This window comes from Tamandua tetradactyla, chromosome 3, assembly GCF_023851605.1.
Source record: "Tamandua tetradactyla isolate mTamTet1 chromosome 3, mTamTet1.pri, whole genome shotgun sequence".
NCBI lineage: Eukaryota > Metazoa > Chordata > Mammalia > Pilosa > Myrmecophagidae > Tamandua > Tamandua tetradactyla.
The window spans coordinates 213491512-213509055 of record NC_135329.1 but is presented as its reverse complement, the minus strand read 5'-3'; the positions used below and the strand labels follow the sequence as shown (position 1 = coordinate 213509055).

Below are 17544 nucleotides of genomic sequence, written 5' to 3'. Positions count from 1 at the left end.
ACTTTCAGGAAGGAATAAAGCTTGCCTACAAAGGAACAACAGTTAATTTGCAGCAAGCTTCTCAGTGGCAGCACTGCAAATTAGGAGAAACATATGCAAAGTGTCATTCAAGTGGGGCAGTCCAAATGAAGGCATTTTTGGAAACGTAAGTATTTAGAATATTTATAGCTGTACATGTCCTTTCTGAAAGTTTTTCCAGGAACGTGCCTCAGCAGTATGAAACAATACAAGACACAAGAAGGGCATGGGAAAACAGAGAATCCAGAACAACTTGTAGTTAAATTTAAATAGTTGCTGATTAAAAATATTAATCAAAATCTCTGATAATAGTGTGAGAGGTTGGGGCAGGAAAGTGAATGCAGGGTCTTGTTCAAAGAAGCTGTAGAGAGATAGATTAATTCCAGACATGGCTACAAGCATAGGTCTTAATTAACATGCTAAAGTGTTTTAAAGTGACTGGCATAAGATTAGAAATAGGATGAAGGGGGTGGGTGCATGGGTGGTTCAGTGGTAGACTTCTCACCTGCCGTGTGGGAGCCCTGGGTTCGATTCCCGGTTCGCACACTTCCCAAAACACAAACAAACCAAACTTCAACAAATGGTACCGCAATAACGGGATACTCACATGGAAAAATAATGGAATGTGACCCCACCATACCGCATTACAAAAAAAAAATAAGAGAGAAATAGGATGAAGGCAGTGTATCTACATAAATTATTGGGAGTTCTGCATGGGAGACTTGTCTATTCTCATTTATTAATGTATTCAATCATTTCCCTATATCACATGGCCTTGTGGCTGTTTATTTTATACTTTGGGTTATACGCTCATACCATTCATTTATTTTGCTCAAATTGTCCCAGGGTTGTCTGCTGGGAGCTCTTTCAGTGACTGTTGTGTCCATTTGAGGTAGTTATGTCACGATGCGTGTGTGCATGTGTGTGTGTGGGTTTTCTGTCTGTTTCTCGTGTCTGACATCTTGAAACTTCAACAATTGCCTCCCCAACTGCCTCACCCCCGCCCCGCTCCTTCACCATCATCCAGGCCTTGTCCTTTGGAGCTGGCCACCTACAATCCTGTGACTGCCTACCACCACATTTCAAATAGCATTGCTATTTTAAAATACATGTGATAAATTTTAAAAACCATTTGGATCTTGTTATCGACCTAACAGAGTGGATGAGGCCCTTGCACTATATGCCATCACCCCCCCCACCTTAGCTACATCATAGCTTTTTGCTTTATAATGTTTAAATTAGGGGAAAAAAATTATATTTTCACGTTTCATTTCACAGGTCCTTTTTTCTCCTGAAGTTAGTATTAGCCTCATTCTTTCATTAGCTTAGTTTTATATGTACGCATCACCACTACAGGGAAGCCAGCCATGGGCAGTAGGATCCATCTGTTTGGAGAGGTAAGCTATTGGGGTATAGGTTGGCCCCAGAGGTTGGGTTAGAACCCCCACCGCCATTCCCTGCTTTCCATCAGTAAATAGAATAAACGGTTTGTCAGGATGTGGGAGGGCAAGAGTAGGTGACTGAAGTAAGGCACTGCGGAGGACCGAGAAGGCTTTGGATATGGCGGAGGGGTCGTCCAGCGGACCTGCAGGTGTTGCTGTGGCTGCATTGTAGAGGGGCTTTGCTAGAACGGAAAAATTAGGGACCCAGTGCTGGAAAAATCCCATGAAACCTAGAAAGGATAAAATTTGTTCAGCATTTTCCGGAGGCTGGAGTTTGCAGAGTGTTTGCTGCCTGTCAAGTGTGGGGTGTCGAGAGCTGGGAGTAAGGAGGAGGCCCAGATAAGTGACGGGGGAACAGAAAAGTTGGGCCTTGGTTGGTGAAACCCAGTATCTTTCTCCGCCAAGAAATTTAATAGGGTGGCCGTGGCTTCTGCTGAGGCATTTTCAGAAGGGCTGCAAATTAATAAGTCATCTACATATTGGAGAATAACACTGGGAGTTAGATTGCATTGTGTTAGGTCTTTGGCTAAGGCTTGGCCAAAGATGTGGGGGCTATCGCGAAACCCCTGAGGCACTACTGTCCACGTCAGGTGCTGGGCAGCTAGAGAGTCCAGGTCTTCCCAGGGAAAAGCGAATAGAGTGTAACAGGCAGGGTCCAGAGGTGTAGTAAAAAGGCGTCTTTGAGGTCCCGGACCGTGTAGTGAGGAGTGTGAGGAGGTGTGTGTGAGAGAGGAGTGTATGGGCTGGGGACCACCGGGTGGGTAGGAATAACAACCTCATTAATCAGTCTGCGGTCCTGGACTAAACGGTAAGAATCATCAGGTTTTTTAACAGGTAAAATAGGATTATTACGTGGTGAATTAGTAGGTATAGGGAGTTTTTCCCTTGAGCCGGTTGATGATGGGTTGCAGTCCCCTTCAATGGGTTACAGAAATGGGGAATTGTGGCCGGGAGGGGAATGAGGACGGATTCTTTAGTCGGATGAGAACAGGTTTATGATGGGAAGCTATGATGGGGTGGAGGTATCCCACACTTTTGGGTTGACCAGGTGGGGTGGTGAGGGGTGAGCAGGAAGGATAGGGTCCTGGGCGGAGGCAGAGGCTACACATAGAGGCAGTAGTAGATTTGCAGGAGGAGTTTTTGTCCAGTGTAGTGATACCCCTAATTTGGCGAGAATATCCCACCCCAGTAGCAGGCTGGGGCAAGAAGGCATTATTAAGAAGGAATGTGTAATAGGATGTCCCTCTATTAAACATGTGAGTGGCTTAGTGGTTAAGCGGTGTGAAGGACGGCCATCTATGCCTGTAACCGTGACCTGGGAAGGACAGAGTCGACCTGAATAGGAGGGGAGGGTGGAAAAGGTAGCCCCCGTGTCCACTAAAAAGGAGGTGAACTTACCTGCTACCTTGATTGTTACCCTGTGCTCCGCGAGGGTGATTGGGGTCGCTGAGGCCGGGCGTCGTCAGTCGTTGGTGGCCAAGCCCAAGACTGCCAGTGGTGGACTAGGGGCTGGAAGGACGGCCCCCCCGTGGCCAGGCGCCGAGGGGCAGTCACTTTTCCAGTGCTCCTTTTTTCCACAGAGAGGGCATGGTCCCTTGGGCAGTTGAGGATTGGGGCACTGGGGGGACCAGTGTCCATCGAGGCCATATTTGAAGCACTTTCCTGGTGGTGGATTAGTCATAGCCGGCTTCTTCTCCATTGCGATGGGCCGCAGGGCCGCGATCAGGGATTGGGTTTGTAAGTTTGCCTTTCAGCGGTCTCGGGACTCCTTCTCCACCCTTTCCAACCCATCACGTGTATTAAAAACTTTAAAGGCCAGGTCTACCAGGTCGCGAATAGGGGTCTGAGGACTGTCCTCAATTTTTTAAGTTTGTGCCTCATGTCTGGGGCTGACTGGGATATAAAATGTGTGGCTAATATAGTCTTACCAGCCTCCGAGTCAGGGTCTAAGCAGTGTATTGAGAGAGGGCTTCTGTGAGTCAGTGTAGAAATGCTGCTGGGTTTTCCTCAGGACCTTCGGTGATTTCCCTCAGTTTATGGAAGTTTACTATTTTATGTGAAGCTTTCTGCATACCCATTATGAGACAGGTGAGCACTTTATTCCGCCTAGTCCGCCCATTCCTCCCTGCTGGAGTGTCAACCTGATATTCCCACCTGGCTCTTGGTCTGGCACTGCCCGGCTCCTACTGGCATGGTGTGGTCAGTTATATGGCCCTGGTCGGCATGGGCCCTGGCCGCACTGAAAATACGGTCCCTTTCATCTGGGGTTAGGGAAGAAGAACAGATTACATGAATGTCATGCCAGGTTAGATCGTAGGCATTAGCTAGATATTGAAATTCCTTCGTGTAGGTGGTCGGGTTGCTGGAGAATGAACCCAACCATCTCTCAATATCAGAGAGGTCAGCTAGGAAGAAAGGGGTGTGCGTTCGAACTCACCCCTCAGGTCCCGCAGCTGCCTGCAGAGGACAGAGTAAAGAGTCCTTTGAGCAGGTGTGAGAGCTTATAGGGAAGGAGGGCAAGGCTGTTGAGGACAGTGGGGGACCGGATGGAGATGGAAGGGGAGGATGAGATGGCAGCAGGAGTGCTGCCGGGATGGTGGGAGGAGAGGAGGGGGGCAGATAAGATGGTGGCGAGGGTGCAGGCAGAAAAGGAGATGGATAAGATGGCGGCAGGAGTGCCGCTGAGACAGGCGGGGAAAGTGAGGGGTAAGATGGCGGGTGAAGTGCGGCTGGAGCAGAAGAAGGAAGTAAAGGACAAGATGGTGGCTGAGGCTCTGCCAGACCAGAAGAAGGCAAGGGGCAGGATGGCGTTTGAGGTGCCGCCGGAGGAGAAGAAGATAAGTGGCAAGATGGCATCTGAGGAGCTGCTGGTGGAGAAGAAGAGGGTAAGGGGCAAGATGGCATCTGAGGAGCTGCCGGAGGAGGAGAAGAAGAGGGTAAGGGGCAAGATGGCATCTGAGGAGCTGCCGGAGGAGAAGAAGAAGAGGGTAAGGGGCAAGATGGCATCTGAGGAGCTGCCAGAGGAGAAGAAGAAGAGGGTAAGGGGCAAGATGGCATCTGAGGAGCTGCCAGAGGAGAAGAAGAAGAGGGTAAGGGGCAAGATGGCATCTGAGACACCGCCAGAGAGAGCGGGGTAGAGTGGGGGAGGAGGGGACTGTGTGGAAGGATCTCGTGGAGACGGTGGTCACTTGAAGAAAGATGAGTCGGGGTTTAGAAAAGGAGGAAGTCTCGTCAGAGGAGAGGGAGGGTTTGGGGGTTTCCGTGGCTGGGGGAGCCTGGGCCGTGGAGCAGGGAGCACAGGGAGACGGACGGGAGTGCGGGAGAAGAGGGCCTGGACGTGAGGGGTTGTGGCCCACTTGTCGTTCTTTTGGCAGAAATCACGGAGGTTGTTAAGGACTTAAAAGTCGAAAGTCCCCCCTCCAGCCAATGGGAACCTTATCTGATTGGTGTTGTGGCCGGGCCTTGTTACAGAAGTAAGAGAGGCGCTTTGGCCGAATGTCTGGAAGCAGATTCAGTGTGGACGAGTTTGCCAGCAGGCGGCTCAGAGGCGTGCGGGGTCAGGTTTTAGAGGATTTACTGCCCATGCTGAGAGGTCTCACAGAACCAAGGAACGGCTCTAAGAACAAAGGGCTGGTCCAGGGGCGTCAGCGTCCCAGCACCCCGAGAGAGTCTTGAAAGCTCTGATGAGCAGTTTTAAAGTCCCGTTCAGGTCTCGGACCCAAGTGTGGGAGGGAAACGAGAAGCGGAGCATCCCCACAACTTCTCAAGTCCCGGAAAAAGGGTATGAGGCTTGCAGGCGTCCCCGTTCACCTCAGCCCTCGGGAGAGGACCTGACCTGAATTCACGGTTTTCAGGGAGTAATTTACGGCTCTCTCCTCCTCGGAACCGCGAGACCCGGCAGCTGAGCTAGGAAGGGAGGGACTTACCCGATCAGTGATGGATGGAGCGGCGGCCAGAGGATCCCTGGTCTCTGGGTATGTGGAGGAGGAGTGAGAGGAAGCCGGGGTGCCCCTGGCTGGGCCGGCAGCACCCACGCTCCTCTCCCAGGTTTCGGCACCAAGGTGAAAGGTTTTAAGATATGAGGTATTTGAGAGAAAGGAAAGTAGACGAAGGATTGCAAATGAGCATGCTTTATTGGCTGCACTCCCGGGCAGAGCTCACCAAACCCAAAAGGGAATGAGGTGAGTTTGCTCATGGGCTTTGGCGAGTGCACTGTTTAAGGGCAGGGATCAGGTGATGACATGAAAGGGGCGGCACATTAAACAAAGGATTATTTTGCTAGCAGGTTGAGCAGTGGATGGTTAGGTGTCTGTGAATAGATGTTTGCCGCTCAAGGACCTTGATTGTAACGGTTCACCTCTCGTCCTGGAGTGACTTCATGATTCCAGTCCTAGAGCCCTCCCTTATTCTCCCGACCTAACAGATAGAACCTTCCGGGACCCCTGGGTTCTGCTCCCAGATTCACCAGTGGTTGCTGGACAATGTTTAACTATGGGTTTCTGGGGAAAAAATGTGTATTCACACCTATTTATACATAAGTTTATTGTAAATCTATATAAGTGATTTAAAAGATGTGTACACAATTTACAAACAATAATATAAGTACCACTCTTTGTTGCAAATTCCACAGAGCCAAGTGATTCTCACGGAGTACTCTTACGGATTTTTGCTAAAGCCTTATGTGTTGCCAGCCTGTGGTTGCAATTGGCAAATGCATATAGTTCCAAAATAATGATTGATACCTTCATTTGCATTCATGAGTAAGACAAAAGTGAAACAACAGCAGAGACTTGTTATAACTTCAGTCGTTCATCAGTTGAAAAACTTGGACACCTCTTCCCTGGATAAGATCATGGTTTTTGAATACTGGAGAAATAGTCTTTCAATTTTTTGTTGCCGTTCACGGTGCAACAGATAGAGACATGACCCACATTCATGTTTAATCTGCACCGTCAACATTTTCCCTGTCGTTTTCTTAGGTCTAGACAATGAAAGCATAACAGGAAGTCAAGCGCCGATTTGTAGCATTGTTTCTTTTCATTGTGGAAATGCGGCCTCCGGAGCCCGCTGAGGCTGCCCGCCCGGACGCACACGTGGGGGGTGGGGGGGACAGGCGCTGGGACAGCCATGCCGGTGTCTTCACGGGAGACTCATAAGAGCCCCAGGAGCACAGGAGATAGCATCACCTGGTAAATGGACCAGGAAGACATGATTTGGAGTATTGATGACTTTTATTTTTAATATAATGTATTTAATTCTAGGTTGATATAATTTTGTTTTTAACAACAGCTGTGTTTTACAGCCAGCTCACACAATAGTTGTGTTGCCTGAGTGGAAGCAGGCTGGCTCCCACACCCCATGCATTTCCCTCCTTCTACCCCCATTCTCCTTTTCCTTCTCCAAACCACGTCACTTCTTTCCACCCAGTCCCACAGCAAAGCACTTGTATGTATTATGTGAAATCCTTCCCTAATTACGTCATGTGATAATCGATAAAGAATAGGCATTGTCTTACAATTTTGTATCTCTCTGAAACCTACAACCTCCAGATGGGTCCCTGAGCCAGATAAGTCCTGAAACCCAGGGGGGCCAGCCTCTCTGGAACATCAGCTAATTCCATCTTCCTGCCCCATATTGTCGACTCCCCTTCCCAGCATAAAAAGGTTAGAGTGGCATGGCCCAGGTACCCCTGAGCACTGGGAGAGAAAGGAGTTAAAACAGAGAAGGTAGGATTTAACAAGTCAATACGATGCTGAATCACTGTCCTGGCGTTTCTTTTAGTCTCCAGAGTCTTGGAGCAACTAGAAGGAAAGGCCTGTGACCCATACCAGACTCTGAAGTCTGTTCTGTAACTACATTACAACCTACTTTGAAATTTGTTGCATGTATGTATGCACCACCCTCCAAAGATGCTGGGACTGTGTTGAACATTTGATTGGTGCTTAATACCAAACATTTGTTGACTGGCTGATCAGTAGCATTTAAGGGAGAACATTCTAGCAATAAAGTTAAAGTGAATGCCTGGAGCAGCTGTAGAATTTCCTTCTTTGGAGGTCTTTAAAAGGAGAATAGATGTTTTCAGAGTTGATTTTGGACTTCTTTCTTTTTCCCTTGAAGTCAGAGCATGAAACCTCTTCACCCATTCTCACCTCAAATATTTTCTTCCCCTAACCAAGAAGATTTAGGAAAGCTTTATTTTCTGCAGTTTGAATAATTTTAAAGAAGATTGATTGAACATGCATTTTTCAGCTAGCCCTGTCCCCCTAATTCTGTTGTCAAGCTAATTCTGACCCCTTTGATTCTGATGTACTGGAAATAGTGCGGGGATCATACCCATTTCCCCACCGCGTGGTGGTGAATCGGTTCTTCAAATTTTTCCTGCCAGATCCGATTCTTTTATTCTGAATGTATTTCTTGGCGCCTTTTATAGGACGCTATTGGAAATATTGATGTACTTGGCTAGTTTCTAACTAGATCTTTTCTGATCACACACCTTCCCGCTTCTATCTTCAGAACCCACCACCCCAGTTTAACCAGCTCAGCGCCGCGATACTCCAGGCCGAGACGGTGAGCCGCCTGCGGAGCGAGCTGCAGTTCAAGCACGAGGAGAGCTACCGAGAAGCCGTGGTCACCATCAAAGACGCTCTGAAAGCAGCCGAAGGTCCGGACATCAAGGAGAGCCTCCAAGACCAGATCCGGCAGTGGTTCATCGAGTGCAGGTGAGCTTGGGAACTGGAGAGGTGGGTCTGGACACTCTTCTCACTCGTCGAGGTTGTTGTGTTTTTAAGCCCATCCAAGAGGTTTCTTGACTTTGTTTTTAGAAAAGTGGAATGTCAAGGATAAGAATACAGGAATTCTCATTTTATCTGTATGGTGAGGTTTCTCTGTGTCTTGTTTTGGGAAACCTGGTCCACATAATGCTTCTATGACTGCACGGCATTGCACATCATGGGCGGCTCCAGGGCCCAAGGATGGGGCAGGACTTCACAGGCCAGGGTTATCCTAAAGCCAGAGGACCTAGCGTGAACCTGGCCATCCTGCCCTTCCCTTGGTTTTAGGATCAGCTGGCCTCTTCACTGCCAGAGTCTCAGTCCTGACTCCCCCCCCCCCCCCCCCCATTGCCATCCCTCGAGGCAGCTGCTGACTCCTGGGGACCTGACACCTGGGCCCACAGCCTACCTGAAATAAAGGATGGGTAGGAATTCTGGGCACAGGATCTGAGGTTTTCATGTTTTCAGGGTCATCACCTTTTTAAGTGTTATTATCTGTAATGTTAAGTAACTTGAAATTTGTTTCCAAAGATGATTTTTCAAAGTATTCATTAGAGCATTTTCCCACCCAGTGGAACGTGCACTCTTTGTAGGTAACCCAGCCAGGCCAGTTTTAAAATGTTTGACTTCAGGAGGAGAAGGAAAGCGGGCACACTGTTGGAATGGGTTCTAGGACCCCGGTGTGGGCACCGGCCACCTCTTTTCTTTTGTGGGTACATTACGCAGCCCCCCCATTTAAAGATGCCAGGACCCCAGCGTCGATTACCCAGCCAGAACCAGAGAATTCGGTTGTCAGCAACTGGAAATCAAAACCTCCTTTCAGAGAGCCGATTTGAAAGCCTTTTCTAGCTGAGGTAGGTGCCTCCCAGCTGCCCACGATGGTCTCCTGATGCTCTGGCTCCCCTGGAGTGTGATCTCCGCCTAGTAGCTCACTTCTAGAGAGAATCAGCCAAGTCGCCGGGGCCGCGGCTCCCTCCTGCCCCCCCTCGGCCCCTCACTGGCTTTCCCACTCTCGGGCTCAGGGAGGCTACCTGGCACCAGGACCCCCAGGGGCGCACGGAGGCTCCGGGTTGGAGGCCTCACCCCAGCCGCCCGCCAGGGCGCAGCGCCCCGGGGGGCCTGCAGACAGCTCCTCCCTGAGGCGACCCCTCCTGGGAGCCCCTGGAGCCCCAAGGGAGGCCTTGAGATGGGGCAGGGGTGGGGGGCTGGCCGTGCCCCACCTGGCCCCTCCCCGCGGATGGTGTGCTGGCACGTGTGTCCATGTGGGTTGTTGTAGGCCACTGGGTTTCCAGGTAGATGGCCACCCAGCCATAGGTAATTATATAGACACGTAATAATATTATACACACACACAAAAATATATAATTTCACAATGATTTAGGAAAACTAAATTATAGTAAACTTCTCATATCTGCCTTATGCGGGATTCTAAGACACGATTTCTTCAGTTATGCCTACATTTTCATACCATATATTTGGTTTGACAATTACGTGTGTTCCATTGGGCATGTTCTGTCTTTAAATGCGATTTGATTTGAAGATACCGATGGTTTTTGAAAATTCAAATTTGATAAAACTCGTGAATTATTCTTTTCACATCATATTTATCAAGGACATTGTATAGCAAACTCACATATTTCATAGAGGACCTTTTAAAAGAAAGGGATATTTAAAGGAAACATTTGACAGTGAATTAATTCTATCTGATATAGAGAATGAAATAAGCAATTATAGGAAGGAGGTGTATTTATTTATGCATATGTGTACATATACATATATACATCTCCCCTCTTTATCAGTTTTCTCACTTTTCCTCCTGGTGTGGTTTCATGAGCGCACGCCTATGAAACAATACATCTAGTTGTACACTCTAAATATGAGCAGTTATACCTCAAAAAAGATCAATTATGCCTCAGTAAAGCTCTTAAAAAACATATCAAAGCAATGGAATTATATCAACAAAAACTCCAGTGTCTTGGTTCTTAAAAATAGCACGTTTTTCTGTTTTCCACAATTCTGAAATCCCGTTTTCCAGTCACTAACTTGTTCTCAAACTTCCACTGCTACTCACTGTGTAAGAAAAAGGGAACTTGCCTGTTGTACGTGGCTCTGTCTCTTCTGGTGTGACATGGCCTCCTTCGGGCGAGCTACCCGTCTCGGGTGGGCGTGATGTCAGCGGACACACCTGCATATCCCTGAGATCTGCCCTCTGTGCAGGGTACTGGCCACTGCTTGCCCCACCTCCGTGGCATCTGAGCGTAAAGGGAAGCTGCCCGTCCTCACTCCAGCCCCGGGGCCGGGTGGCGGGAAGTGGCCCGGGCACCCACAGTCGCCAGTGTCCTGCTGGTGGCCAGCAGGGAGAGAGCAGCCCCCCTGGTTAGGTAGGGGGTCTCCATTGTGCAGCCACACCTTCTCCCTCGGCCGCCCCCGTCTTGTCTCCGGGCACCCACGGCCCTGGCTTGGAGGCTTCCTGCCCCCCAGGAGCCTTCACATCCCCCCAGGAGCACCGGTGGGGCTGGGCACCAGCCTCGGGAACGGATAGGCTCTCCCAACCCCTCAACAGGCACCCCCACCCACCCACACAGCCACTGTCATCACACCCCACCCCCGTCCCACGTAGCAGAGGAGAGGTGCGCTGGTCAGTCCATCCTCAATTCTCTGCACCCCCTTTTTGGCCAAGACCCCTAGAGGGCGGGGCTCTGAGGCTGTCTCCCTCGCCCATCATCTCAGGAGCTCCTGGTTCTCGGCGTGCAGAGTTGGTCCTCAGGAAAGCCCTCTGGAATCCCTCCATTTCCTCCAAGTTTCTCCTGGCAGTTTTGCACGATTATTAACACAGGCGGCCTCGGGTGGAGTCCTTGTCACCGCGAAATAGCTGTGTAGCTGGGGCAGGTCACTTCAGTTCCCTATGGCTCAGTTTCCCTATCTGCAGTGTGGGCCCAAGAGTGGTCCCTACTATAGCCACGGGGCCTGGACCCCTGGCACGGCCGTCACTGTTAGTGCCATGGGTGCTGTCTGCTTACCCCACGTCCCCTCTGGGCAGGGTCTTGTGCCAAGGAGAGCAGCATCCACATTGCACAAGGAAGAGCGAACCGTGCAAGCTAACGTGTTGCAGTTTTTTGTTCTTATCCAATTACACAATTGTGTCTGGAGGAAATGTACTTGGGATAATTGCGTGCCAATTGCAATCACTGAAATTTAGGTGGAGAGGTATTATTTTGAAAGAATCAAGTCTCCTGATTAAGTCACTTTGGCTTATAATCAAGACCTTCATTTTCATTGTAAATGAAGATTCTTTTCCCCTGTGTTCATGAACTTCCTTATCAGGAACTTCCCCCTATTTTCTCATAACTTCAGAAAATTGATGCTTAAAAAAATGTTTTCTATAAATAAAATGATACTTTATTTCTATTTAGGCATTTTAAATCTGATTTATTTAGTGACAAAAGCAAGTAGAAAGCACTATATACAATTATAATCTCAAATCCATTTTATGTACATATATAGTTATACATACATGTTTAACTTACTAAATGTATGTTCTTATATGCCTGGGAAGTTTCTGGAAAGATACACAAGAAACTGTTAACATTGCTACCTCTGGGAACCTCCGGTGTTATTTTTTTATTTTATATTCTTCAGAACTGTTAGAATAAATATTTTTTCAATAAATATTCTTATAATAAAAGGCCTAGAATTAGGGGGGAAAAAAAAAAGAAAGAAAGAAAAGTAATCAGTCTGTGATAATCCAAAATCAACATTTCTAAATGTTAAAAATCCCTACATTGAGAAGAGTAGATCCATGCCAGACTCATAACAATTGGGGGAGCTGGCTTTAATGAAAGAACAGAGCCGTGGGGCGGGGCTGGCAGTAAGCGTGACTGGTTTTCCCCAATGTGGGGTCCCCGAGGTCGTGGGAGACCTCAGCAGGCCCTCAGGTCACCCGGGGCTGGACCCCGCAGTTGTGGGGAGCTTACAGTGTTCCTTTGAAGATCCGGCCCCTGCTGGCCGGCCCCCTTGAGCACCCTCCGTCCCTCTGGCCAGCCCACCTCTCCACGTGGGAGCAGCCCTCACGCTACACTCTGTGTAATCCGCAAAGACGCAGAGAGTCCTGTTTGTGAAGTTGTGTAAAGTTGAGGGCAAATTTATTTTTCATAATTGGATTACGTTTATCTGATTCTCTTTGGAAAAAAAATTCCTTTTCCATGCCTTTTTAAATCAAAGACAAATAAAAGCAAATATTTTCTTTTGAAACATGAAACACGATCAGGCTTCAGGATTAACGCCCATAGACACAAAATGACAATTCACCAATTTAATAGACGCTATAATTAATCTGACTTCTGCAATTCAGAATACTTATTCTTACCTTATTTGGTCAATATTTATAGTGGCCAAAAGGGATTACACTGGGTTTTATTTTTAAGTCAAGCTATAAATTATTTTTGATGGAGTTAATTATTTCTAATGACAAAGCAATGCACTCTCATTGCAGAAAATTTGCAAGGAACAGAAGGGTTTAAAGAAGAAAGTATAAGTTAGTTGTCGTTTCATCATACAGAGACAGCTACCGTAAAAAACTGTGTTTCTTTCCAATCCTTTTCTCCTATATATGTATCTATTTTAATTACAGATTTATTCATCCGTTTATAATTTTTTAACTTTTGTTCTGAAGTATTTATAGACTCACAGGAAGCTACAAAGGTTGTCCAAAGAAGGCCCGTCCACGCGGTGCTGCAGTAACACCAGAACCCGAAGCCGGCAGTGGCCCCGCGTGTCTGCACTGCCCAGTTCAGTAGCAGCCGAGGCCGGGCGCTGCCCCTCCGCCCCAGGCCTCCCTCTGGCCGGCCCAGCGGCCGCACCGCCCCCTGTCCCCTAGCCCTACCGGGCTGGCGACTGCGCCTCAGGGCTGGGGTCAGTGGCCATGGGAGCAGGACCTGACGTTTTTGGGGCCCTTTTTTCTGTCCCAGGGTCCCTCAGGGCTTCACCTTACCCGTTGCAGGCCCTTGCCTTTTCTGCCGTAACACAAGACCACAAACTTGATGGCTTCAAACAACAGAGATTCATCTCTCACAGTCCTGGAGGCTGAAGGCCAAAGCCAGGGCTTGGGCGGGGCCAGGCTGGCTCCAGAGGCTCTGGGGGGCGTGGGCGGGGGTGGGGGGGCGCGTCCTGCCCCTGCAGCTCCGCCACCCCTGGCACCGCCACGCCCTGTGGCCGCCTCCCCCCTACCCCCTGCCTCTGGGGCGCATGGCCTCCTCCCTGCTAGACCCACTGACCCCGGCGAGTCCCTGGGCGCACGGCTCCAGTCCCTGGGGTCCCAGCGGCCTCGTCCTCGTGGACGTCAGAGCCCACCCAAGGAGCTGGCGCCTCTGAGGACCGGAACTGATTCCCAGGCCTCCGGGTCTCTCAAAGTGAAAACTCCAGGTGGCCCTTTTGTGGACCAACTGCCATTCCTTCCCGCTGTCCTTTTGTTACTTAATTCATTAAAAATAGGTCTCACTCCCAGCTTACCCTTCGATCCAGAGAGAAGTTAACAGCCCCAAGTAAGGTAATACCTCTACTTCTCAGATTCTCACAGGCTTCTCCAAGTCCAGGGAAGCTTCCGGACCCATCTTGTGTTTAAGCCACGGTGTGGTCGCTCAGCAGCGATGGTTAAGGGTAGAAGCTGTGGAGGCTTTGGTTTGCTTCGGTCCCCTGCACGGTGAGCCTGTTAGAAATGCCACGTATCCTGCCATCTACAGTGAACAAATGCATTGTAAATGTGTAAACGTCACACACATAGGAAAGTGGATACCCTAGAGCCAGGATGTCTGCCCTTAAGGGCTGTGTGGCCTTGGACCAGTTACTTCACCTCTCTGTGCCTCCATTCCCTCATCTTCAAATGGGGTTATTAATAGTACATCCCACACAGGTAGGATAATGTAGGTTAATAAACACAAAGCCCTCAGAACAATAGGTGGTACCTGATAAGCCCTCAATAATTATTTTAAGCATTTCGGAGTCTGTAACCTCCCCAGATACACATTTTGCTATTTGGGACATTTGCCGTATCCATAGCTCCCTGTGTATTCCTTCCTGGGCCTGGGGCCCTTATATCCAAGAGGTTGGACACCCCAGCACTGAGGTCTCCAGGGCGGGGCTGGGAGGGGGGGAAAGCGGGAAGAGAATGTGCTGCAAGGGCCGGGGCAGGCCCCCCTGAAGATGTGAGGGTACTAACAGAACAGAAGATCCATCCACAGTGAGCATGGAGTCGCATGGCGTCCCGGGCAGGGGAGCCACAGCCTCCGGGTCCCCAGGCTCTGGAATATTCTTTCTGGAAGAAGTCTTGGGTTGCTTTGCTAACTTAGTTCTCATTATTACAACTACGATATACTTTAAATGCTGTAAAAGTCACTCTTTCTGCGCCTTAAACTTTGTTTTCTCAAGGTATGTGGGAGCAGCGGAGACCTATAGGACCCCCCACCCCGTTCCCCACTGTGCCCACCAAGTAGGATTCCAGGAGCGTCTAGAACTATTCTGCAGATGGGCCGGTGGGCATGGCTTCTGTCCAAAGGGCTTCAGGCAGTGACCAGGGTATTTCCTGAGGGTGAGTGGTGCCTTGGGGACGGGCAGACCTGCCCATCTCACCTGCACGTGGGCTCTGGTCCTAGTCTCGGCACATCCCAACCTCGGGGCTCCCCATGCCGGATCTGCCCGGCGCTTGGACGCCCTCGCCCTCCGCGCCCAGAGGCCGGTCCTCCATCTAGCAGCTGGCCGTTTCTGAGCATGGTTCGCCTCAATCCCACGCCTGCCTGGCAAGGGGAACTGTGCCAGGCCCTCCCTTTGAAAGGCCAAGTGGCTCATGGAGGCCAAGCTGGGATCCACGCTCAGCTCCGCCGATCCCTGAACCCGTGACCCTCCCACAGTGCCAGGCTGTGCCCGTGGGCTGCAGACCCCTCCCTGGCCCAGAAAACGGTCCTGCGTGTCTCTGAGTCCTGGGGCAGAGGGGGTCAGGAACAAGCTTTATTTTGCAGTAAGAGGCGGCTGAGGCCCAAGGCCACGGGCTCGTTGGGTGCCACCCGGGAACCCAAGGCTTCCCGACTCCCGATGCCTTCGGTGCCCCTGTTTTTTTAGCATCCTCACGTAGAGCATGGGGCTGGGATCTGTAATTATATTTTCAGTAATTCTCAAAAGGAGCCGTGGTCTGTGGAGGAGATGTGAAAGCATGTGTGGGTTACTCATAGGAGAAGGCGAATCGCTTTTTTCTGCCGTGTGCTCTGGTGAGAGAGATTTTAGGGGCATGAGAAGGGCCGAGATGAGCGCCTGCGGCCCCGGCACAGGTGTGTGATGCACGTGAAATCACAGGTTTCGAGGTCGGGCGTCACAATCAGTTGAATTAAGAACACCCAACAGCTGTAGGCTTCCTGGGCTTATCCAGACCCCACGCTCCCAAAGAAAGACAGACTTGGCTGCACTTTCACTAGTGCCGTGACCAGATTCCTTTGGAAGGGCCCACTTGCTAAGCGGCTTACAACCCTGGATCCCAAAGCACCCTCTCCTCCGCCTCCCTGTCTCTCCCACTGGACTGGAAGCCTTAGGGACCAGGGCAGCAGCCCCCGCCCAGGGCTTGGCATCCGGCAGATGCAGTAATGCTGAGCTCAGCTGGTAGGCAAACAAGGGCTGGAGGTCAGCTAAACATGGTACATTCAGCCACATTGTATGTTCAGCCAGACCCCAGTACCTCTCAGACTTGTGTGTGCACTAGAATCATCTGGAAAGCTTGTTAAAGCGCAGATGGCCTCCCCAGAGATTCTGATAGAGTTGGCCATGTGGGGCTGGGGGTTGGGGGGTGGGGGCACGGGCAAGGGGCTGCGCTTCTTACAGGCTCGGGGGTGAAGCTGATGCAGCTGGCCTGGGGCTGTCCTTCGAGGAGTCTTGTGCTGAGTTACTCCTTGGAAGGAGGGAAGGGGTCAGGGTCACTCCCAAGCAGTGGCAGAACACCACTTGAGAAATCACAACTAGTGTCATCCTGGAAACGGGAACGCTCCCGAGTGGGCTGAATCTCTGCTGAAGGATTGTGGGCCATCGTCTCCTTTCCCGTACTTCACACAGCGGCCACAGAGGACAGAGCTGTGCTCGGGGTGGACGGCCCTTGGTCCGTGCTAGCAGGCTGTGGTTCCTGTGACACAGCGGCGTACGTCAACATGTGTGCCTTGGTTTGGTCTGAAACTATCCATGTCCTTGCGTTTCATAAATATGTATTTGCCACTTGGTCAGACAAGGTCAGAGCATCTGCAAAATTAACCTCCACACCCTAAAGCTACCTTTTTCTGTAATCACCCATGTGGCTCATTATAAAAGTTATTTTTGTGTGTGTAAGTCACATAAACTGGATGCACATTTTTTATGTGTATTCAGTTATGTACATTTTAAAGTGACTTCTTGTGAGTCAGTTTCAAATATATATAATTGAATATTCTGCTGGCTTACATTTTTCCTCTTACATTTTCCTTAGCTGTCTGGATTTTTTTACTTAGAAAACGATCCAGAAAGCTATAAACTCCTTCAAAGAATTCAAACTCTTTTAAAGGACTGATGGATGAACGGTGGCTAGGTTTTGACCAACCGAGCTGTGAACAGAAACTGATGACAGTGTAGGTAAAGGAAAAATCTTTCCATTCCTTCCTAAATTGATCTGCCCTGCCTCTTTAATAACTTTTCTCTGCAAATAATTACTGGTGAATTAAAGCATGGATGTATCATGTCCTCAACAGAAGATTAACAGAAACCAGTGGCCAGTTACGTAACCAGTAATATATTGTTTGTTTCAATAAAAACGGGGTTTGGGGCTGAAGCCAGAGAGGTTCCTGTAGAATCCATGCACAAACAAAGATGATTACTTTCAAACAAGAAGGACGCTTCAGGCTTGAGTGATAACTGCTTATAAAATCCCACTAATAAGAAGGGAACTCAGTGAATGTGCTACTAAAAACTGTCTTGTTTGCACACTGCGTGTTCTCCCCCCCCTTGAGAAATGGAAGCCTCCTTGGTGTCCCAAGGAGGGCCACGTAATTAAGTCCATGTGCAGTTATTGCCTTTATTGAGTGAAAGAGAATTTATAGGCAGCCAGTGACACCTTCGGCGGCTTCTGTGCAGTGACCCAGGCTGCTTTCTTTAGAATGCAGAAAAAATTTATGAGCCTGCTGACATTAATGGAGGTGGCTGGATGACTTTGGGGAGACTGGCCGGAAACCCCTCCATCTATATATTTTTCATACTTGATGAAACACAGATAAATCTCTGTCCTGTGAGTCTGAAATGGTGAGACCCGCTGAAGC

The 17544-nt window shown here is 49.5% G+C and overlaps 1 protein-coding gene across 3 annotated transcripts in view; it reads left to right on the top strand.

The window, feature by feature from the left end:
* DRC11 (dynein regulatory complex subunit 11) overlaps positions 1-17544 on the top strand; it is a 237563-nt gene that overhangs the window by 54279 nt on the left and 165740 nt on the right. For all 3 annotated transcript variants that reach the window (XM_077155534.1, XM_077155536.1, XM_077155535.1), the window contains exon 6: positions 7974-8179. In XM_077155534.1, the coding sequence (XP_077011649.1) occupies positions 7974-8179 (206 nt within the window). The remainder of the gene's footprint in view (positions 1-7973; positions 8180-17544) is intronic.